The sequence below is a fragment of the Microcaecilia unicolor genome, chromosome 1 (genome assembly GCF_901765095.1).
Source record: "Microcaecilia unicolor chromosome 1, aMicUni1.1, whole genome shotgun sequence".
NCBI classification, from domain to species: Eukaryota; Metazoa; Chordata; class Amphibia; order Gymnophiona; family Siphonopidae; genus Microcaecilia; species Microcaecilia unicolor.
In genome coordinates, this window is record NC_044031.1 from 99,550,432 (window position 1) to 99,573,962 (window position 23,531).

A 23,531-nucleotide genomic window follows, 5' to 3' on the forward strand; every position below is an offset into this window, starting at 1 on the left:
ACCCAGGGATAAGCAATGGCTTTCCCACGCCTACATGACTAATAGTTTATGGACCAAGCTATGCTAATTACATTAACCACAGCTCCCTCCAATAAATACTTTCTCTATTTTATTTTACATGTGCTACCTATAAGTTTCATTGTGTCATCACCCTCCCCCCATTTTAAGTACTATTTGCAAGGGTAAACAACCACTCCTATTTATCAATTCCACCCATTCATGATTTTATAAACCTGGTCCCTCTTATATCTCTTCACAGTCATCTTTTCTCCAAGCTGAAAAGCCCCAAATTTGTTTAGCTTCTCTTCGTAAGGAAGGTGTTTCCTTATTTTTGCCACACTTTACCAATTTCATGATCGCCTTTTTAAGGTGGAGCAAACAGAACTGCACACAATACTCAAGGTGCCGCCGAACCATGGACTGAAAACAGGGAGGTTTTATAATATTCTCCGTTTTATTCTCCATCCTTTTCTGAGTAATCCCTAGTATTAAGATTACTTTATTGACCACCGTTACACATTAAACTGAGAATTTCAACATACAGGGAAAGAGTCTATATATGCCGCCTGAAAAAGCCACACGGAATAAAATTATGCCTAGGCGTATTCTCTAAAGTATGCCTAAATTTTATAGAATAGGCTTACATTTCTGCGCGGTATTTAGAATACACTGAGTGCCGCTCCGTGCGACCAAATTTAGTTGTGGCCATTTACACCAAGTAAACCCCGATGTAAATGGTGGTGCCTAAATTACACGCGAAGCAGGTATATTCCACAACCATGCGTGGCGTTTTTCTGAACACACATGGCGCGACTATTTCCTTGCCCAAAGCCACGCCCCCTTCTGTATGTGCATGTTAGAACTTTGGCGCACAGTGAGTTACAGAATACGCTTAGCGAGTTATGCATGTAAATTCTAATTATTGTCAATTAGTGCTCTTGTTAAGCACTGTTATCAACGCTGATTGGCTTGTTAAACCAATTAAGTAACACGCATTCTTATAGAATAAGCTTGAATTTTGGCGGGGAACAACAAGTACGATATATAGAATCCGGGAGACTGTGCATGACTCCAAGAACTTTTTCTTAGGTGGTGATTCCTAATATGGAGCTCAGCACCATACTTATAAATTAGGATTACTTTTCACTATATGCATCACTTTTGCACTTTATATATTTGAAAAATATACCAGAACACACACATTGGTGGAACCATATAATTATATATTAGGGAGTTATGACAGTAGCGCAAATTCTGTCCAGTATTTCCTAATCATTAGAAAACCAGAACTTTTTTAAAATGTTAAATAACTCTGTGGTAGCTAGCAAACGAGAATCTGGAAGGCTTTCATTTTTTTTTTTCTTACTGCCTAGATTACTTCTCCAAAACTGTTGGCTGTGTGTTTTATATCACTTTGCTCTTCGCCACATTAGAATTCATCTGTCATTTAGATGCCCAGTACTCCCAGTCTCACCAAGTTCTCCTGCAACTCCTCACAGACTGCTCGGGATTTAACAACTTTGAAAGATTTTGTATCATCTGCAAATTTAATCACTGTCCTTACTCACTGCTCCCTTCTTCAGATCATTTATAAATATGCTATAAAAAGTACTGGCTACAGTATAGATCCCCTGGATCACCCTCTATTTACCTTTCTCCATTGAGAAAAGGGACCATTTAGAACAGTGTTTCCCAAGTCCGGTCCTGGAGTACCCCCTTGCCAGTCAGGTTTTCAGGATCTCCACAATGAATATGTATGAAAAAGATTTGCATACAATGGAGGTAGTGTATGCAAATCAACTTCATGCATATTCATTGTAGATATCCTGAAAACCTGACTGGCAAGGGGGTACTCCAGGACCGGACTTGGGAAACACTGATTTAAAACATAGGAGGGCTTGTGAGGGATGACTGAAGGAGTAAATCAAAGGAAAAATAATAAAAAAAATTTAAAAAGCACTCTAAAAGGGTAGGGAAACACAAGAGAGGCAGTGTAATCACCAGCATGATCAATGACCAACCCTGTCAGGAGAAACCAGGCAAATAAAAAGATAAACCAGCAGTATGGAACAAAACCAGTGAGCCAGAACAGTTAGGCTTCAGTGGATGCTTGCATCAGGGGTATAGAAATGTCATGTCTAGAAACAATTATGCCAGAATGAGGACTTGCTAGTGTCTGCGGAGAAGTAGATAAGCTAATTTTATTCATTCTGATAACTTCAGAGATTGTCCTGTATATGAGCAGAACTTATTCTTTATTCTGGCATAATTGTTTCTAGACATTTCCACAGCCCTAATGCAGGCATTCACAAAAACATGGCTGCATCGGGTCACTGGTTTTGTTATAACAAAGGACTATGGTTGCCATACTGGCTTTTTATTTGCTTGGGTTCTCCTGACCAGGTTGGACTTTTGATCACTGAAAGGGCAGAGCAGCCATGTGACCGTTTGCAGCACTGTGGTAATGCATGAAACCCCAGTTTGAGTATCTTGCTCGAAAGGGCAAACAGGGATCAAGAAAATTGGTGGTAAAGTGCTCAAGTCCCAGAAGGAAAAGAGGAGAGTCACTGCTGGAGCTGATGTTAAGAGGATAGCGAGTAATGCAGTCTCTGAGAACACTTCACCCCTAGGCCAACAAAGGAACCAGTAGATGCCATGGCTAGTTCACTAGGCACGAACAGGGAGAAATACAGTGTCATAAGGATATATGGATTAAGTAGACACAGATGTGCAAGAAAACAAAAGCAGAGGACAGAGTTATTTATAGTTATGAAATACTGTTACACCATTTATCACGCACAGCTGCATTAAAAAAAACAGCAACTTTGGAATAAAATATACTCTGTGCATGACCAAATGAGTGGTAGGTTCATTTGTAATGGTGGAGTCAAATCTCAGAAAAGTCTTAAATAAGATTAAACGACCCTGTGACTTCTCAAGACTCATAGAGGATCAATTCCTCAAAAGTAGAGTGCCTCAACAACAGAGAATGAGACAGACAAAATGTACTAAAAATGACCTTTCTGCCAGAAGTTGTCTAAGAAGGCTGCTATCGTAAACAAGGCTTTTTTTGAGGGGGTACTCGGGGGTACTGAGTACCGGCACCTTTTCCATTGTCTGCTAAATTTGACCCATGGAACCCAAGTTTTAATGAAAAAGCTCAGGCTCTAGACACCAATTCAGCCTTTCCATAGATTCTGTGACTGGTTGCAGGGGGGGCTATTGTGGGGTGGGTCCCTCAGTGATCACACCACCCCTGAAGGGTGGCCTGGCATTTGAGTACCGGCACCTTTTTTGCTAGAAAAAATGCACTGATCGTAAACAATAATAGCGTTTAATTCTATAGATTGAGTTACTGATTGTTATTTTGCACAGTATATCCCTAGAGGCCTCGACTTTCAATAGAAGTTCTTAATCTTTTTGGCAATTGCAAAATATCTTGAACTCATGGTTTAAAATTGTTTTGATGTTCAGAACAGGAATGCCAATTTTTGAATGAAACTGAGCAGGGTCTTCTAAAACCGTCAGAACAGCATTAGAACAAGATTTAGAAGAGAAACTTTACTATTTATGTTTCAACAGTTTTGAATTGTACAGTGAACACTGGGATATCTGGTGATGTGGGCCATCGTTTAAATGCTATGAGTACAAAATCCAAAGAAAAAGCAGTGCAAACATGCTTTCAAAGTCTGAAAGAAAAGCCTAGGCCTTTTACTCATGTGACAGTTCCCCCCCCCCCCCCCCCCCCCCGAACTATGAAGACAAGAGACCGAGCCCCAGCTATTCACAGAGATGCCATGGACTGACCATCATAGAGTGCAAGTTTTCAGGCAATGTATCCAGGATACAAACCTAGAAAGGATTTCCGTGTTGCAGTGTATCAACAAGTAACTGAAAGATATTTAGCTTTCTCTGGTGCCTCTGAAAGGATATAGACAGAGTAGAGGTAACACGGAGACAGTTTTCAAAGGGATTTGTCTAGGTAATTAAGACGTCACCTGGGTATATGTAACCCACAAATCCCTCCACTACAAAGAACTACACAGACAAATCTGTACATTTGAACTTCACATGCCCAAATTTTCTGAGAGAAACTCTATTTAAAAACTTTATATTCTGCCAATCCAACAATGAACCATTTTTAGGAGATTACGATAAGACATCTTCAACAAAGAAAGACCTACAGACATATAGATACAGAAGGGAGAAGCAGATAGAGAAAGACAAATGGAGGGACACACAATGCAAAATACTATGGCGAGTAAATTTGAGAGACTTGAAATCATACTCCACATACCCTGGCTTAGGAGTGAGGTTCATTCCTGTCATACTATGTGCAAAACTAACCCACTTGGAGAAAATTGTCCCCAGGAGGGAAAAGGAACCAAATTCCAACAGCAAAATAATACTTCACTCAAAATCTTGTCACTTATTTTATATGTTCCAAAAACAAATTCAATTATAAACTGGCGATGAACTAGAAGCTACAAAGGAAGGAAAAAGTCTCTGAGAGCAGAAAACAGTTTATAACAAAGCTTATTATTTGCTCTATTTTCATAATCACAAGCACACACACAAAACAACTTTCCTTAAGCTTTTTCAAAAGTGTTACACAAAAAAATATTCATAGTGCAGAGCTTGTGGTAAATAAGTATACTATTATGAATGTAAAGTTAACTTATAAAAAAATGTATAAATTGTCCATCTTCGACAGTGGCCAGTATTTTGTGCTTTGCTGCTGGAATTTAGTTACACCTACCTTTTTTTTTTTTTGAGCCCATAGGTATAAAATAGGATGCACAGCATTTAGTGCATGCTATTGTCTATTAGCACACACTAAGCTTTAGTGAAAGGGCCCCTATGTGTGCACAGCATCAACTCTAGGACCTCTAGTTGATTAGACAGACAGACCAACCCAGCTGCTAGTTTGATTTTGTTTTCCCAATATGATCCTTCCCAGGTCCTCTGTGTATGTCCAACCAGATAAGTCCAGCTTTGTGAGCATCTGTGCGTTCACTAGAATTTCCAATCACTACAGAACTTGAAGCTTGCCAAGGAGACCCTGCTGCTAATTGATTCTGCCATCACAGATTGTCAAGATAAACTGGTCATGTGGATGTGTCACTGCTAGGACTAACATTTAATCCTAACATTGTCATATTCCAAAATGCACTTCACGCATCCAACAAAAAGGACTACTGTCCTTGCAAGCCCATGGCTGAATAAAATGATTAGCCCATAAAATCTCACCGGCCTTGTCATTTTTGCTACTCCAACATGGCCAACCTCTCTGGAACCTTTCAATGCTGAGTGTTGCACTGGATCATAACTACATAAGTATTGCCATACTGGGACAGACCGAAGGTCCATGAAGTCTAGCATCCTGTTTCCAACAATGGCCAATCCAGGTCACAAATACTTGGCAAGATCCCAAAAAAGTACAAAACATTTTATACTGCGTATCCCAGAAATAGTGGATTTTCCCCAAGTCCATTTTAATAATGGTCTATGGACTTTTCATTTAGGAAGCCATCCAAACCTTTTTTAAACTCTAAGCTAACCGCCCTTACCACATTCTCTGGCAATGAATTCCCGAGTTTAATTACACATTGAGTGAAGAAATATTTTCTCCGATTTGTCTTAAATTTACTACTTTGTAGCTTAATCGCATGCCCCCTAGTCCTAGTATTTTTGGAAAGCGTAAACAGACGCTTCATGTCTACCCGTTCAACTCCACTCATTATTTTATAGACCTCTATCATATCTCCCCTCAGACGTCTTTTCTCCAAGCTGAAGAGCCCTAGCCGCTTTAGCTTTTCCTCATATGGAAGCCGTCCCATCCCCTTTATCATTTTCATCGCCCTTCTCTGCACCTTTTCTAATTCCACTATATCTTTTTTGAGATGCAGCAATCAGAATTGAACACAACAGTCGATGCGCGGTCAAACCATGGAGCAATACAAAGGCATTATAACGTCTTAATTTTTGTTTTCCATTCCTTTCCTAATAATACCTACATTCTATTTGCTTTCTTAGCCGCAGCAGCACACTGAGCAGAAGGTTTCAACGTATCATCAATGACGACACCTAGATCCCTTTCTTGGTCGGTGACTCCTAACGTGGAGTCTTGCATGATCCCTCTGCACATTCACACACAACTTAAAGTTCAATCCTTAGCACTTAAAGCTTTGAACAGTGTTGGCCCAAGGTGCCTGAGAAACTGCCTGGCCTTTTACTTTCTTTACTAAGATTTAAAGATCATCCCAGAAATCATTTATTTCTATGCTCCTACTCTCTAGGATAGAATAAAAAAAAACCTTGATTCTTTCAGCAAGTTTTTAATGGATGATCCAGTCACTTCCTTAGCTATTTGAGATTTAGCTATTAAGTTTTTATTGTTTGGAAAATGTTCTATTTTATTACTATTTTAATATTTTTTTATTTTGGTTAATGTTTTCAATCTTCATTATGATAAATATCTCCTGTTCTTGATCATTGCAACCTACTTTGATTCTAAATGAGACATGGAATAAATCTGAAAAAGTTAACTGCAGCTCACCAAGCTTAGCACCTTTTAAAACATTCCCATTTCATTTTTCACTCTAACAAATGATTTTCTGTATGTATCTTTATGGCAGTTTCCCCACATTATTCCTGTAAAGCTAGGTTGCATGTGTGAAAGGCTATTTATATGAGGCAATGAGCTCACTGAAGTTTACACAAGCATTTTTGGCTGTTTGCCCTTAGCTCATACTGACATGCTGTGAACATACCCTTCTTCTACTGAATTCCAGATGTAACTGACACCATCAGATTTATTTTTCTTGTCTGAAAAATGATAAAAGAGTCTCATGCGTATTTTGATGAAACTGATAATGTAGCAGAAGACTGTGGTGGGCTAAAACCCTGCTTAAAAGAGGTTATGCAAAGCAGGCAGAGGCTAAAGTGTTTGTGGGTGCCATTTCTCAAATTCAGGCCCTATGCGGTGATGGACTGAACCCTACAATTTTATTCAAGATTGTACTGTCAGTAATTGCTGGGGACAGGACAGCCATTTTGGAGAGACTTGGTCTTTCAGAGAGGTCTGCATGCCCAACCTGAAGTTTCAGTTGACCACACAGGATAAAATAACCCTGCATATGGAGGTGCTGGTGAGCACCAGTTAAGATGGCAGTGTAAGAGAACAGCTCTTCCTGAACCCCAACAAATAAAGGTTCAAAACATCTGTAAGAGAATTTCAATTTCAGCAAAAACACCCGACAAGTTACCTTACGGATGGCCAGCTCAAAGCCTACTAAACTAGAGATTGGCAACCCAATGTCACAAGGAGTTGAGCGCATTATATAGGAGCTCCCAATTTCCTAGCAAGCCTGCAATCGGTAAAGAGACATCATGCTGCAATCACTAATGCGCTCCTGTAAGTTAAAGACTTTATCAAAGATAACAGCAGGAGTCTCAAAGAGGAATCTATTATAATGAAACAACAACTTGCAGATATGTTACCCACACCTACAATTAGAGGCACAGTGGACTTTCTGTCTAACATATGGTGGACAGAGTGCAATTACAAAGATGTAAATAACTGGAGAAACAGGAACAAGAGCATTTCTTTTCCAAGCTGAAGATCCCTAACTTCTTTAGCCCTTCCTCATATGAGAGGAGTTCCATCCCCTTTATCATTCTGATCGCTGTTCTTTGAACCTTTTCTAATGCCGCTATATCTTTTTTGAGATATGGTGACCAGAATTGAGTGCAATACTCAAAGTGAGGTCACACTATGGAGCGATACAGAGGCAATATATTCTTGGTCTTATTTAGCAACTCTTTCCTAATAATTCCAAGCATCCTGTTTGCCTTTTCGGTCGCCACCGCACACTAGGCAGAATATTTCAGTGTATAGTCTGCAGACTCCTCAGGTGGACCCTAGCATCAGTTAAATAGGATTTGGATTATTCTTCCCAATGTGCATCAATTAGCATTTCTCCAAATTAAATTTCATCTGTCATTTGGATGTCGACTGTTCCAAATTCCTAAGGTCTTCCTGCAACTTTTCACAGTTCCACAAGTGATTTAACAACTTTGAATAGTTTTGTGTCATCTGAAAACATACTCACCTCACTTGATGTTCCAACTTCCAGATCATTTATAAATATGTTATATAGCACCACATCCCTGCAGCACTCCACTAATCAACCTCCTCCACTGAGAAAAAGGTCATTTAACCTTACCCTCTGCTTTCTGTACAATAACCAATTCCTAATCCGCAACAGAACATTGCCTCCTATCCCATTACTTTTTAATTTTCTTAGGAGTCTCTCATAAGGAACTTTGTCAAAAGCTTTCTAAAAATCTAGATACACTACAACAATAGGTTGCCCCATCCTTGGCCACCTTTAAATCTAGACTGAAAGCCCACCTCTTTAACATTGCTTTTGACTCGTAACCACTTGCCTCCACCTACCCTCCTCTCCTCCTTCCTGTACACATTAATTGATTTGATTACTTTAATTTTTGTCTATTAGATTGTAAGCTCTTTGAGAAGGGACTGTCTTTCTTCTATGTTTGTGCAGCGCTGCGTATGCCTTGTAGTACTATAGAAATGCTAAATAGTAGTAGTAGTAATAGGTTCATCTTTATCCACGTGTTTATTCACGCCTTCAAAAAAAATGAAACAAATTGCTGAGACCAGACTTCCCTCAGCTAAATCCAAGCTGATTCTGTCCCATTAAACTATGTTTGTCCGTGTGTTCTGAGTTTCTACTATTTTGTCCGGTACTGAAGTCAAGCTTACTGGTCTGTAACTGCCCAGATCACCAGGAGCCCTTTATGAAAAATGGGATTGCAACGGCCACCCTCCAATCTTCAGGTACTACAGACGATTTTAATGATTGGTTACAGCAGATGTATACCATTCGGTCAAGGTGATTTATCACTAACTTGTCAATTTGGCTCAGTACATCTTCTAGGTTCACAAAGAATTACTTCAGTTACTCTACATCATCACCCCTGAAAACCACTTCTAGTACAGCTAGATCTCTTACATCTGTTAAGGCTTTGTCCTCCTTGAGTGCCCCCTTTGCTCCCTGGTGATCTAACAGTCCCACAGATTCCCTCATAGGCTTTCTGCTTTTGATATAGCTGAAACAGTTGTTACTATGACTTTTTGCCTCTGTGGCAAGTTTTTCTTCATATTCTCTTTTAGCCTTCTTTATCAATGCTTTGTATCTAACTTGCTACTGTTTAAGTTGATTCTTATTTTCTTCATTCAGATCCTTTTCAATTTTTTGAAAGATGTTATTTTGGCTCTAATAGCCTCTTCCACTTCACCTTATAGCCATGCTGGCTGTTTGCTCTTCTTACCATCTTTGTGGAACACAACTGGTCTGGGCTTCCAAGATGGCATTTTTTAAACAACACACATGCCTGATTTAAAGTCGTAACCTTTACAGCCAATCCTTTCAGCTTCTTTTTAACTATTTTCCTCATTTTATCATAGTTGCCCTTTCAAAAATTAAATGCTGTTACAGTAGATTTTGTTAACGACTTCATTCCAGATTCTAGCTCAACTTTGATCATGTTATGATCACTGTTTCCCAGTGGACCCAACACCGTTACTTCTCGTGTAATACCTTGCATTCCATTAGGGACTAGATCTAAAAAAAAATTCCCTCTCTTGTCGGGTCCTGGACTAGTTTCTCTAAGAAGCAGTCATTAAGTATGTCTATGAATTTTACTTCCCTAGAGCTCCCTGATGTAATATTCCTAATTTCTATACACATTTCTTCATCTGTCTGTTGGTTCTGTCCTGGTGGATGGTAGTATAGCCCTACAACAATACTCCTTTCCTTTGTACATGGAATTTCTATCCATAAGGATTCCACGCTGCTATTTGTTTCATGTTTGACTCAATTCCCTCTTTAACATATAGCACAATCGCCCCTCCAATTTGATCCACTCTACCATTGTGATATAATCTATACCATGGTAACAGTGTTCCATTGATTGTCGTCCTTTCACCAGGTCTCTGAGATGCCTATTATATCTACCTCTTCATTTAGTGCTATGTACTCTAACTCTCCCATCTTATTTTTTAGGTTTATAGCATTTGTATATAGATACTTTAAAGTATGTTTTTTCCTTGCATCTACAAGCTGCTTAGAAGTTGACGAGGATAATTTGCATCATTTACTCTGCTCTCCCCTTAAACACTCCTGCCTTTCTTCCACCATCGTTGGGACCACTCTATTGGGATTCTCTAAATGTCCTGTTTCAGTAGTATCCATCAAGAATACGCCACACTGAACCATGCATTCCTGGGCAACTCTCAACACCCCTCTCACCTATTTTTGTTTAAAAGCTCCTCTATCTCTTTTTGAAATGTTAGTGCCAGCAGCCTGGTTCTAGCCTGTTTAAGGTGGAGTCTATCCTTTCAGAATAGGCTCGCTCTTTACCCAACAAATCTAAATCCCTCATCCCTGCACCATCATATCAGCCATGCATTAAGACTTTGTAGCTTTGCTGTACAAGAAGGATTTCTTGGATATACATTTTCAATTGTTCATGAATAAAAAAAAATACATAAACACATACCTCTGTGGCATAAAGGCACATGAGGCAAGTCTCTTTAAATTGAACAGAAGCTCTGGAATGAGTGGGCATAGGATGAAGATAAAAAATGACAGACTCAGGAGCAACCTATGGAAATATTTCTTCAGGAAAGGCCTCCCAGTGGAGGTGATGGCGACGAAGACTATCTGAGTTTAAGAATACTAGGAACAAATACATAAGATTTCTAAGGAAGGGATAGTAGATGGTATGGATGGGCAAACTGAATAAACCATATGGTCTTTATCTACCATTTCTAATCTCATCATACCAGAAAATTACAGTTCTGTTTATTAAAAGAAGCACTACAACTATACGTTGGAACTTGTGAAGCATTTCTATAAGCTCTGGGGACATCTTATATGTAATACCTGGCAAGATTTTATAGTGTACACTTTAAACAGGTTTATGAAGTCTTCTGGGTGATGTCATCAAATATTGATTACACATTTATGTTCTTAAACCTTAAGCGACCCTTTTACTAAGTAGTGGTACACCCAACGTGGACTTATTACTCGGAAATCCAGAAATATCGCAGGCCCAACGTGGGCACCAGTAATAGTTCCACCCCCAGCGTGCGGCATTTCTGGCGCTAGCATATTCAACAGATATTTCCACAGGGGGTTGCCTGGTGGTAATTGGGCAGTGCTGCGAACTACATAGTTACCGCTGGAGCCCTGATCGCCACCTCAATGGGTGGCGGTAAGTGCTCTCCCCCAACATTGTCATGCAGTAAGAGCAATCTTACCGCATGGCTATGCCTTTTTTCGGACTTTTTACCCACTGCGGTAAAAAGGGCCTCAGTGCACAGCAAAAATGGCCCCCACTGCTAGCGCAGGGCCCTATTTACTGCAGCTTAGTAAAAGGGCCCCTAAGGCCATTAATAGCCCAATCAAAAAGAGAAGCTATGGCTAAACGTCTATTACTACAACCACAGGAGATTCAACTTAAATACGAGGAGTCCCTCATATTGTATAACAAGCATTACAAGCGGGTGGCCATCTCCTTGCTTTAAGGGGGAAAAAATGATGTAGCCATTATGGTACAGTGAACCAATGCAGAGAGTAAGTGCAATCCACTTTAAGGCAGGTCAATGATTTTTTACTGAACCTATATGCTCCTAATGTAGACACATCCCCTCAAATATACCCCCAAATTCTATATATTTATTTATTTACTGCATTTATATCCCACAATTTCCCACCCATGAGCAGGTCCAATGTGGCTTACAACAATCTACATAAAAACACAGCATGTCAGGGGTCAAACAATTAATGTCCTAGAAGTATAATGGGGAAAAGGCAAAAGCGAGGTAAAGTAAAAGAGAAAGAGCAGCGGTGAATAATGTGACACCGGGGTAAGACAGATCAGAAGGTAGAGATGCCTGGCGGGAGGATGCGTACGCTTTGCCAAATAGGTCTTGAAAGTAGGGTGATCAGTAGTAAGTTTCACCAGTTTAGGCAGATCATTCCAGAGATGAGCGCTAGAGTAGGAGAAACTTGATGCGTAGGTGCTTTGGTATTTAAGTCCATTATATACTGGGTAATGGAGGTTTGAGTACGTTCGTGAGGATCTGTGGGAATTCCTTGGTGGCAAGTTGATTAGGGTGTCCATGGCTTCTATGTCTATGGCTTCACCATAGATGATTTTATGCACCAGAGCGCAAATTTTAAAAGTGATACAGTCTTTGACAAGAAGCCAGTGCAGTTTCTCTTGCAGAGGCCTTGTACTTTCAAATCTAGATGCACCATAAATGAGCCTGGCAGCTAAAGTTGTGCACGCTAATTTGGCCACACCAAATTGTGCGCACAACTTAATTAAACAAGCCAATCAGTGCTGATAATTGGCAATTAACCAATTATCAGCACTAATTGGCAATAAATTAGGATTTACACACATATCTGATTCTATAATGGAATGTGCCTAAATACTATCTATTGCGCGTAACAATTTGGGGGCAAGTTTAGGGGCACACCCGGCGTTCCCAGATTTTATGTGCATTGATACAGAATCACACCTAAGTGCACCTAACTTAGGCACCAATATTTAAGCCTGCTTAGAGCAGACCTAATTACAGCTACTTACAGTTAGGCGCAGCTTAATGCTAAGCAGGATTCTATAAAGGATGCATATTCTTTATAGAATTGTGCTAAGCACGGTTCATTTTCAGCACAGATTTTTAGGTGCAACTTACAGAATTTACCACACAGCTAACATTGAGAGCTAGGGGATGAATCTGTAATAGTGGGGGGCAACTACAACCTCCCATTAGACATATCAGATAGGCATTCTGACAAAATGTATGCCCTCCAAGACTAGGGGCATCTTATGTGATATAATGAAGAAATTAGGCTTAATGGTTATATGGAGAATGCAATATCCCTTGGATTTGGACAATAGTTACTTCTCTCCTCTGCACCATATGCAGTCCAGAATAGCCTTTTAGATATAAGAAAATAATCTAATTCCAACACTAACCTCCTGCAAAATTATCTGATCATGCCAGTGTTATACTGCAAATAAACAGTCAAAGAAGATTAGGCAAACTTGCTGGAGAATCAACACATGGTTATTGCAGGAGGAAGATTTCAAAGATATAATCAGGAATGAGCTGGCCTCCTACTGTTTATATAATTCTATTACTGAAACATCCATAAAGCAGCCCTTAGACGTAGAATCATAAGCTACTCTAGCTCCATTCATAGGAAACAATGTTAAAAACTCTATGAACTGAATATAGAAAAATTAGAAGGTAGAAAAGAAACATCACCAACAGCAACAGGTGAGTGTGAGTACAGGGAAGACTTCAGTAGCTGATTATTTACAGCGTCTAGCAAACCGAGGGACTTTAGCTGCCTTTGCCATGCAGGGACGTGTCTGACCTATCCCCTGATAACCACCAGCTGTCTGGTAGCGCTCACTGTGAAAACAGCTGGAGCCTTGGAAGAAGGAACCGATGCATCATCAAGAGGTTGCCATCGCCAAGGACGCCTGAGAGCATTTAAAAGGGTGAGAGAATGGGATCTCTTTTATGGTTTTGGTGCTTAGTTAGCTTTCTGTCCTTAGCCTGCATAAGGGCATGTTAGACTGTCAGGTACATGGTCCATAAGTTTAACATATATTTGCTACTTTTGTAATCTTCTTAGGAAATAATTATTAGTTGTTCTGTAACAGAATACATACAGATTTCTATTTTGTGTAACCTTAGTATCTATTTTATAAGCTTGCTTGCCATATTTGCTAATTATTATTACCCTATAACAAATAATATATATTTCCACCTTGGCATTTGCCTTCTTATGTGCATATAGCATCTAAACTGCTAGGGCAGGGGTAGGCAACTCCGGTCCTCGAGAGCCGCAGGCAGGTCAGGTTTTCAGGATATCCACAATGAATATGCAGGAGATAGATTTGCATACCATGGAGGCAGTGTATGCAAATCAAGTTCATGCATATTCATTGTGGATATCCTGAAAACCTGACCTGCCTGTGGCTCTCGAGGTCCGGAGTTGCCTACCCCTATGCTAGGGTCAAATACAGGTGCCTATCATACCCCTAGCAACTGAGACCAGAATAATTACTAACCTGAGTGATTTTCTGACTTCTATATGCACCTATAAGTGCCTTAGGGATCTTTTTATTAAGGTGCACGGATGGATTTAGCACGCACTAATGATTTGCGTGCGCTAAATAATAAGACACCCATTATATTCCTATGGGTGTCCCATCATTAACATGTGCTAATTGTTAGCGTGCGCTAAATCTGTTAGTGCACCTTAAGAAAATGACACCATAATGCCTAACTGCAAGGGGGCGTACACATGGGTGCAGCATGGACAGATCATGGGTGTGTCTCCCAGTTATACACATGGGGCCAGATTCTGTAAAACGCACCTAAAATCTAGACAAGTTCAATTTAAAGAGCTAGCGCTATTCTACATAGCGCACCTAAAGCTAGACACAGTGTATAGAATAACATATAGAACCAGGGAATGCACCTATAGTCACAGTCATTTATACCACTGAAAACCTGGCATGTTCCTCCCAATTTTATGACAACGCACACAAATTTGAGCAGTACCCCAGACATGCACACAATCCTCCCATGGCCGTGCCCCCTTTTCAGCTACAAGTGTTAGAATTCACCTAAAAAGAAGCACACATAAATTCAGATTATTGCCTATTAGTGACAATTGGTTCTTATGAGCCAATCAGCCAATATTTGGCTCGATACTCAATTGAGTAGCAAATGTAAATTGGCCATGTGCACAACGCAAACTACTCGCTATGCCTTATATAGAATTCATGGGATAGTTTCTAAAATACGCCTGTCACTTGATGTGGTTAGGCACGCCAGTTTATGACTGCCGTTGACATGGCCTAAGAGTGTGTCTAAACATGGGCGTACTTATAAATAAATCCAAATAAAAAAATAAAACATGCTAGTTTTCTACAATTGAATTTTGGTGCCAAAAGATGTCGTTATAGAATTGATGCTAAGCACACGGCACTGGAAAACCTTTTGTTGGTGTTCTTCCATCCACAGTGCCACACTGAAAATTGCTAATTTCTTGGCCAGTTTGAAGTGGTCACTAAACAAGGGGAAGAAGAATTATATATATAAAAAAAGTTGAGGTTATCCTTACGTGCCATCATCAGTGCATTACTAATAGATCAATAAAATAGAAAGATGGAGGTAGAATATCAGTTGGGAAGTTTGAAATGACAGTTAAAAGAAAAGAAGATCATTTTACTTGATGCACATTTCTTAATATAAAATTCTTTCAGATTAAGACAAACAGAACCAAATTACAAGAGGCGAATAACTATCTGGAAGAACAGTCTGGCAATTTAATATATTATATTTCATTCCTCATCCCCTTGCAGTGTTGTCTCCATTTTCCTCTTTACTCTTTCTCCCCACCCCCCCTACATTGTAAGCCACTCAGACATTTTTTAATGGGTGGGGGTATAAGCCTTTAATAAACTTGAAACTTGAATATGAATACAGCTGGCCTCCTACTATTCAGATAAGGCAAAGCAGTTTTATTAATAATGCAGGAAGATATTTGAAAGTAGTATTACACCATTACAAAAAAAAAGCCAAAAATAAAACAAAAAAAACGACAGACCTGAAGAAGTGTTTGACATGACCAAACATATAGTTTTAATTTAAAAAAACAAAAGCAAAACAAAACATGCAATACTTGCAGGTCTATTCATATCTTACCTAAGCGTGGGTTAAAGGAGTCTGCAGCACGCATATACCTTGGTGTATCTTCTTCCATTAAACGATGTGTAACCAATCCTGGACAGGTCTGCAACAGGAGGGGCTGACTGTCATTTTCAATGCCTTCCAAACGTCTGGCTATCCTCTCTTTTCTGCATTGTATGCAATGTTATACGGGAATAAAAATTAATCCAGAGGGACATCAGGCAGCATTTATCATTAACAGTGATAAAAGACCAAGGTCACACAGTATTTTCAGTAGCACCAAAATAATCTTTTCCTACCTTTTCATTTTCAAAACAAAGTTCTCGTTTGGTTCAAAAAGTTTTCTTAACTCTGAAACTAAAAGAGAAACAAGTATTACAATATAAAATGCTGATTCAGCATAAATTATAGGTTTTATCATAGTAACATTGTAAATGATGGCAGATAGAGACCTGTATGGTCCATCCAGTCTGCCCAACAAGATAAATTCATTTTACATGGTATGTGATACTTCATATGTATACCAGAGTTTGATTTGTCCTTGCCTTTCTCAGGGCACAGACCATAGAAGTCTGCCCAGTACTGTTCTTGTACTAAGTTCTGAAGCTAACACCGAAGCCCCTTAAAATTTACACTCCAGCCCATTCATATCTATTCAGTCACGATCAGGGCGTAGACTGTAGAAGTCTGCCTAGCTCCCGTTTTGTTTTCAATTACCGGAGTCGCCACCCAATCTCCGCTAACATTTTACATATTTTCATTTAATCAGAGTTTCCACAGTCCTTGCTTTCATCTTAGCTCCTATCACTAAGTGGTAAGCAGAAAAAACCAACAAAGTCGAGTCAGTATAATTTCACTGCAGAAAATCAGACTTGTAAGGACTTCCCTCTATGTATACTATTCACACTCTGAATGAATTTTAAATCCAGTTAAAGAGAGAGGTGCATGCATTGCCAGAGCTTCTATTCTGAGGTGTCTATACCAGGGGCGTATCTGGAATCCGGCGGTAGGGGGGGCCAGAGCCAGAGAGGGGGGGCACATTTTTGCCTCCCCCCCCCCCCGCCGCCGCCGCCTCTCTCCACCCCCTCCCCGCCGTCAACCCTCCCCCGCTGCTTACTTTTGCTGGCGGGGTCCGACCCGCAATCTCCATATTTCGGCTTCCTCCGTGGCCATGTGCTTCCAGGAAGTAACGCTGCAGCGCTGATTCGTTGAATCTAGTTCGGCGTCTGACGTGCTGGGACGTCAGACGCCGAACTAGATTCAACGAATCAGCGCTGCAGCGTTACTTCCTGGAAGCACATGGCCACGGAGGAAGCCGAAATATGGAGATTGCGGGTCGGACCCCGCCAGCAAAAGTAAGCAGCGGGGGAGGGTTGACGGCGGGGAGGGGGGCCAGGGCGAAATCTGCGGGGGCCCAGGCCCCTGTGGCCCCACGCAGATACGCCCCTGGTCTATACATTTTTAATTTATGTGATTGTCTGTAGCTAATTAGGGGTATTTGAGGGTATAAAATTAACCAGTGTATTGGTGTTTTTGCACCACAAGGACTACTACTGAGTATCTTTTATGTGTGTGTCACTTAGGAGTTGTTGGTGCAGAAGGGACACAAAACAATGGAGGATAAAAGACAAACTGTTTCGGGGGAGGTGAAGAGTTCGAGAGAAAGTGGGTTTTTTTCAGGGGCCCTTCTACAGAGCAGCAGTAAGCCCAACACGGGCTTACCGCTTGCTGTTCCAGGACTACAGCATGCCCAACATGGCCATCGGTGGTAGTTCTGCCCCGAACAAACGCCATTTTCGGGGAAAAAGAAACCCCCCCCCAGAAAATGGCTTAAGCAGCAATAACCTGGCAGTAATCTGGCATCGCTGCACGCTGCCCGGTTACCGTCGGGTTAGCACTGGAGCCCTTATCGCCACCTCAATGGGTGGCGGAAAGGGCTCCCTGACGCATGGCCATGCGGTAAGAGTTCTCTCACCACAGGCTCATGTGTGCTGGGGGCATTTTTACCCGCTGTGGTAAAAAGGGCCCTGACGAGTGGGAAAAACAGCCCCGTCGCTGCTAGCGTAGGGCCCTTTTTCCCACAGCTTGGTAAAAGGACCCCCTCAGTGTTTATCTAACAAACATTTACGTTAATTTTCTTTTTGCATGCAGGTGTGTATTAAATGTTTAATCAGTTAAAACTGAAAATCTCTCTGTAATATATAAGGTAAGTACATAATTCCCATACTGCATGTTTATCCACTCCTACCCTAGCTGAGATAATATTTAACCATCTCTGTGACCACATGTGCAACTTTCTTTAAATCAGTCACCTTACTTTCTAACTCTTCTTACTCTCTTCTTACTTCCTATCTATACGTTCCATCTTTGCTTATACCCTACACCAGTGATGGGCAACCTTTTGAGCTTGGTGTGTCAAAATTCACCAAAAAACCAAGCATAACTCGGGTGGTGTATCACTTCAAGAAAAATCACTGCTACTAGGACCGCCCCCGGGCCCCCCCTACCCGAGATCGCTGCCCACCCGAGGTCGCCGGGCCCCCCTCCACCCGCTACCGGGCCCGGAACTAACCTTAAAGCCTCCTTTCACGTTGCAGCAAGCAGCAGCAGGGCAGACCTCTCCTTCTTCCTTCTGTGCTCCGCCCTCGCGGACGTTACGTCAGGCGAGGTCAGGACACAGAAGGAAGGAGTGGCCTGCCCTGCTGCTGCTTGCTGCGACGTGAAAGGAGGCTTTAAGGTTAGTTTCCGGGAGCGAGGAGGGAGGGCGGACCACACTGCGACGGCGCCGCGTGTCATCGAAAATGGCTACGCGTGTCAGTGCTGACACGTGTGTCATAGGTTCGCCATCAGGGCCCTACACTGTCAATTAAAATGTTCTATTACATATTGTGTTGACATTGTAAGTAGTATACTATCCAGCTTATAATCGAAAGAGAAAAACGCCTATATTGCGACCCAAATCAGGAGATGGGCGTCTTTCTCCCGTGAGCACCCAAATCGGTATAATCGAAAGCCGATTTTGGGCGTTTCCAACTGCAATCCATCGCGGAAACGGGTAAAGTTGATGGGGGCGTGTTGGAGGCATGGTGAAGGCGGAACTGGGGCGTGGTTATCGGCCGAGAGATGGGCGTCTTTAGCTGATAATCGAAAAAAAGGGCGTTTTTACCGCGATTTTGGGTCACTTTTTGTGGACCCTTTTTTTTCACGAACAAGTCCCAAAATGTGGCCCAACTGACCAGATGACCACTGGAGGGAATCGGGGATGACCTCCCCAGACTCCCCCAGTGGTTACTAACCCCCTCCCACCAAAAATCCCCCACTTTAAATACTTTTATTCCAGCCTCTATGCCAGCCTCAAATGCCATACCCACCTCCATGACAGCAGAATGTGTTCTATCCTGTGACAGCCTTTCCCTGGTTCTGATGTGGCTCTCGGGTGAGTGTGACACCTTTTCTGTTATGCGCACTGCAGAGTCACATCAGCAATGCATTGTGGTGAGTGTAGGGTATTGGGCTCCGTGATTCCACTAGCTTGTGGCAAATGCTCACGATGTTGATAGTTGGTAGGCTCTACTCCCATGGTGCTTTCCCCATGCTTACTGGGTCAGAGTGTGCCCTGTTTTGTTTCCGGTAGTCCATGAGGTAGTAGCCATTTTTGTAAGCCAGTTTTAGATCCTGTTCATGTGTTAGCCACGTTAGAGAACTTAGTTCTTCCCTTGAATGTGGCTGAAAGAGGGCATTGTACAGCATTCTGCCAGCTCTGACCTACTGCTCATCTCAGTACCAGGGAGACTCGTTGCCAGTGGGGCACAACCTCTGATCTGCAGTTAACTGTGAGTAAGCGTGCTTATTCCAATAAAGGACATTTTCGGAGAGATTAGTCTTCAGGTGTCAACTGCTGTGCCAATGTTATATAGCAGCAACCAGTCCTAGAGGCCTGCGTGTATGCAGGTCCCTGGAGCACTTTTAGTGGGTACCACAGTGTACTTCAGCCAGGCGGACCCAGGCCCATCCCCCCCCTACCTGTAACACTTGTGCTGGTAAATGGGAGGCCTGCAAAACCCACTGTACCCACATGTAGGTGCCCCCTTCACCCCTAAGAGCTATGGTAGTGTTGTACATTTGTGGGTAGTGGGTTTTGGGGGAGGGGGTTGGGGGCTCAGCACCTGTGGTAAGGGAGCTATGCATGTGGGAGCTTTTTCTGAAGTCCACCGCACTGACCTAGGGTGCCCAGTTGGTGTCCTGGCATATCAGGGGGGCCAGTGTACTACGAATCCTGGCCCCTCCCATGACCAAATGGCTCGGATTAGGACGTTTTTGAGCTGGGCGTTTTTAGTTCCCATTACCACTAAAAAAAACAAACGCCCAGCTGAAAAACGCCCATTTTTTCGAAAATACGGTCTGTCCCGCCTCTTCACATACCCATTTTCGGACATAGACGCCCATGGAGATAGGTGTTCGCGTTCGATTATGCCCCTCCACGCCATACTTTGTATTGTGATTTGAATATTTTTACTGCCGTAATTGCCTATTGCTCATGTTTGATCTATTCTTACTGTACACCGCCTTGAGCGAATCCCTTCAAAAAGATGGTAAATAAATCCTAATAAGTAAATAAATATGCTCCAAACGATTTTCAAACTATTTTTTAACTGCAAAATAAAATATTCTCCCACCATGGAAAGATATTAATTAAGTATATATTACAGGCAAAGAAGGTGTTTGTGTACAGGAGGGGTATTACAGGAAGAGGGAGCACTGGATTCCTTTGCTTTTCAAATTTCAGAGAGCTACGTTTTTGATAGATCAATATTCTTTCTGGCAGGTTCTTTTTCCCAAACTAGATTGTTGGACTGAATGTGAAATTGAACTTTCTTGTTTGAGGTGGTCATGCCAACACCATTATAAGATATTTTGCAGGAAAGTTATGTGAGAACAATATTACACATTAACGTTCTCTTCTTTAGAGATATTCATTAATTAGGTCCCCAAATCAGTCACTGGAGTTTTGCTACCAAAGCATTCATCTTCTACTCAAGTGTGCGGTGGCGGCCAAAAAAGCAAACAGGATGCTAGGAATTATTAGGAAAGGGATGGTGAATAAGACCAAAACTACTATAATGCCTCTGTATCGCTCCATGGTGCAACCTCACCCTTGAGTATTTCGCTCAGTTCTGTTTGCCGTATCTCAAAAAAGACATAGCGGAATCAGGAAAGGTTCAAAGAGGAGCGACCAATATGATAAAGGGGATTGAACTCCTCTCATATGAGGAAAGGCTAGAGATTAGGGCTCTTCAGCTCGGAAAAGAAATGGGTGAGGGGAGATATGATTGAGGTCTACAAAATCCTGAGTAGTGTAGAACGAGTAGAAGTGAATCAATTCTTTTACTCATTCCAGAAGTAGAAAGGGGACATTCAAGGAAGTTACATGGGAATACTTTTAAAACAAATAGGAGGAAATATTTCTTCACTCAATGAATAATTAAGCTCTGGAACTCCGGTTAGCGTATCTGGGTTTAAAAAAAGGTTTGGACAAGTTCCTGGAGGAAAAGTCCATAGTCTACCATTGAGACAGACATGGGGAAGTGCTGCTTGCCCTGGGATAGGTGGTATGAATGTTGCTACTATTTGGGATCCTGCCAGGTACTTGTGACCTGGCTTGGCCACTGTTGGAAATAGGATACTAGGCTAGATGGACCATTGGTCTGACCCAATATGACTACTCTTATGTTCTTGTGGCTGATAGTCAAAGAACTTTCTGCATTTGCCAACAGGAAGTGAATACAATTTGTAAATAAGATCATGCCATTTAACTTGTCAGACCAGCCAGATTTTATGAAATACAAAAAGGAACCAGCATTAGGGCAGGGCAAAAGAGAAGCTGCACTTCTACATTTAGTAGTGATATTTGTCTTCAAAATGGATGTTATGTGTTAGAATTTGTGTTTAAAGCATAGCACCCATGTGAAAAAGTAATTTCTCCCTTAGTTACTCAATTAACCAGTTGATCAAATTTAATTGATAATTAGATTCAGCTGATTGAACACAGCTAGGCTTGATTTCAGTGTCACAACTGTGGTCATGATCCCTCTCTGACTCACCTTATGTCCCGATAGTCAGCTGCTGAGCTGGCTACTGTCTGCATTGTTTCTTTCCTGTGTGTTTCAAACCTCACTTTGGTATTGTGTGTTTTCTGCCTCTGTCCTGTATGGGTCTCCACTTCCTGCATGTTTCAAGCCTCACTTTGGGTTCAGTGTATTTCCTGCCTCTGACCTGTTTATAAGGAAGTGGTGCACTTTCATTCAGTGCCTTTACAATGTCAAAGGTCTCCAGGTTAGTCCGTGTGCAGTGTAGCACTTCTGCCTTGTTCTAGTCTGTGTGCACTTCTGTCTTGATTTCTTGTTGCCTTGTTCATAGCCTGTGTGCCTGTGGGCACTTCTGCCTTGATTTCTTGTTGCTTTGTTCATAGCCTGTGTGCCTGTGGTCACTTCTGTCTTGATTCCTTGTTTAGGGTGCCTGTGTGCACTTCTGCTTCTGTTCTTCTCGGTCTGTTTGTGTGCTAGGTTCAGCCTTCAGCCATAGTTCTGCTGTTCGTCTGTGTGGGTCAGCTTTGTGTCCTGCCTAGTCTGCCTTGCTTGTTCTAGTCCCCTCTACCTTAGCTTCAGCCATAGTTTTGTTGTTTGTCTGTGTGGGTCAGCTTTGTATCCTGCTTGTGTCTGCCCTGCTTGTCTTCAGCTCCAGTTCCCTTTCTGCTTGTGTCTGCCCTGTTTGTCTTCAGCTCCAGTTCCCTTTCTGCTTGTGTCTGCCCTGTCTGTCTTCAGCTCCAGTTCCCTTTCTGATTGTGTCTGCCCTGTTTGCTTTCAGCTTCTGTTCCTGCCAAGCTTGTTTGAAAATCCTGAATCCTGCTTGAGTATCCTGAATCCTGCTCCTGCCAAGCTTGTTTGAAAATACTGAATCCTGCTCCTACCAAGCTTGTTTGAAAATCCTGAATCCTGCTCCTGCCAAGCTTGTTTGAAAATCCTGAATCCTGCTTGCGTATCCTGAATCCTGTTCCCCTGCCAAGCTTATTTGCAAATCCTGAATCCTGCTTGAGTATCCTGAATCCTGTTCCTGCCAAGCTCGTTCCAGTATCCTGAATCCTGTTCCAGTCAACAGGGCCATCTTAGCAAGTGCGGGGCCCTGTGCAGACCAATTTGGTGGGGCCCCATCCTAGCCCCGCCCCACCCTAGCTCCACCCCATTGATAAGATTATTCCATTTTTAGAATTTTTTTTTATTTATGAAATTTCAAATAAAGACAAATGAAGCTAAACTTGTACAAAAAAACTGATTTAAATAATAAGCACAATGCTATCATCATGAAACCTCCCCTCCCCAGAAATTATTCAGTTCAAGTCCACTATAATTAGTAGTTCCAATTCTCATAACAAAGGAGAAAATAAGGAAAAATATTAAGAAAGATCCAGCACAGTGCTACAGTGTACAAGGTATGCCAGGAATGCTTTATCTGCCTATGGCTGGAGAGAGGTTGAGTGACTCGATGCGGTCCCGGTCCGAGGCACGAGGCAGAGTTGAGGCACGCTGAGCAGGGCCCCCTTAGGCGCGGGGCCCTATGCGGCCGCCTTGGTCGCCTCTGCCTAAGACCGGCCCTGCCAGTCAAGCCAAGTCCGTCCCAGCACCGGTTCCAGCCAAGCTTGTTAGTCCAGTCCTGC

General features: G+C 41.9%; 1 protein-coding gene across 3 annotated transcripts in view; it reads right to left on the reverse strand.

Annotated features, from left to right (window-relative positions):
- SVIL (supervillin) overlaps nucleotides 1-23,531 on the reverse strand; it is a 492,709-nt gene that overhangs the window by 191,153 nt on the left and 278,025 nt on the right. For all 3 annotated transcript variants that reach the window (XM_030199261.1, XM_030199260.1, XM_030199262.1), the window contains 2 exons: nucleotides 16,120-16,177; nucleotides 15,836-15,987 (listed from right to left, as the gene is read on the reverse strand). In XM_030199261.1, coding sequence (XP_030055121.1) covers nucleotides 15,836-15,987; nucleotides 16,120-16,127 — 160 coding nt within the window. In that variant the 5' untranslated portion in view covers nucleotides 16,128-16,177. The remainder of the gene's footprint in view (nucleotides 1-15,835; nucleotides 15,988-16,119; nucleotides 16,178-23,531) is intronic.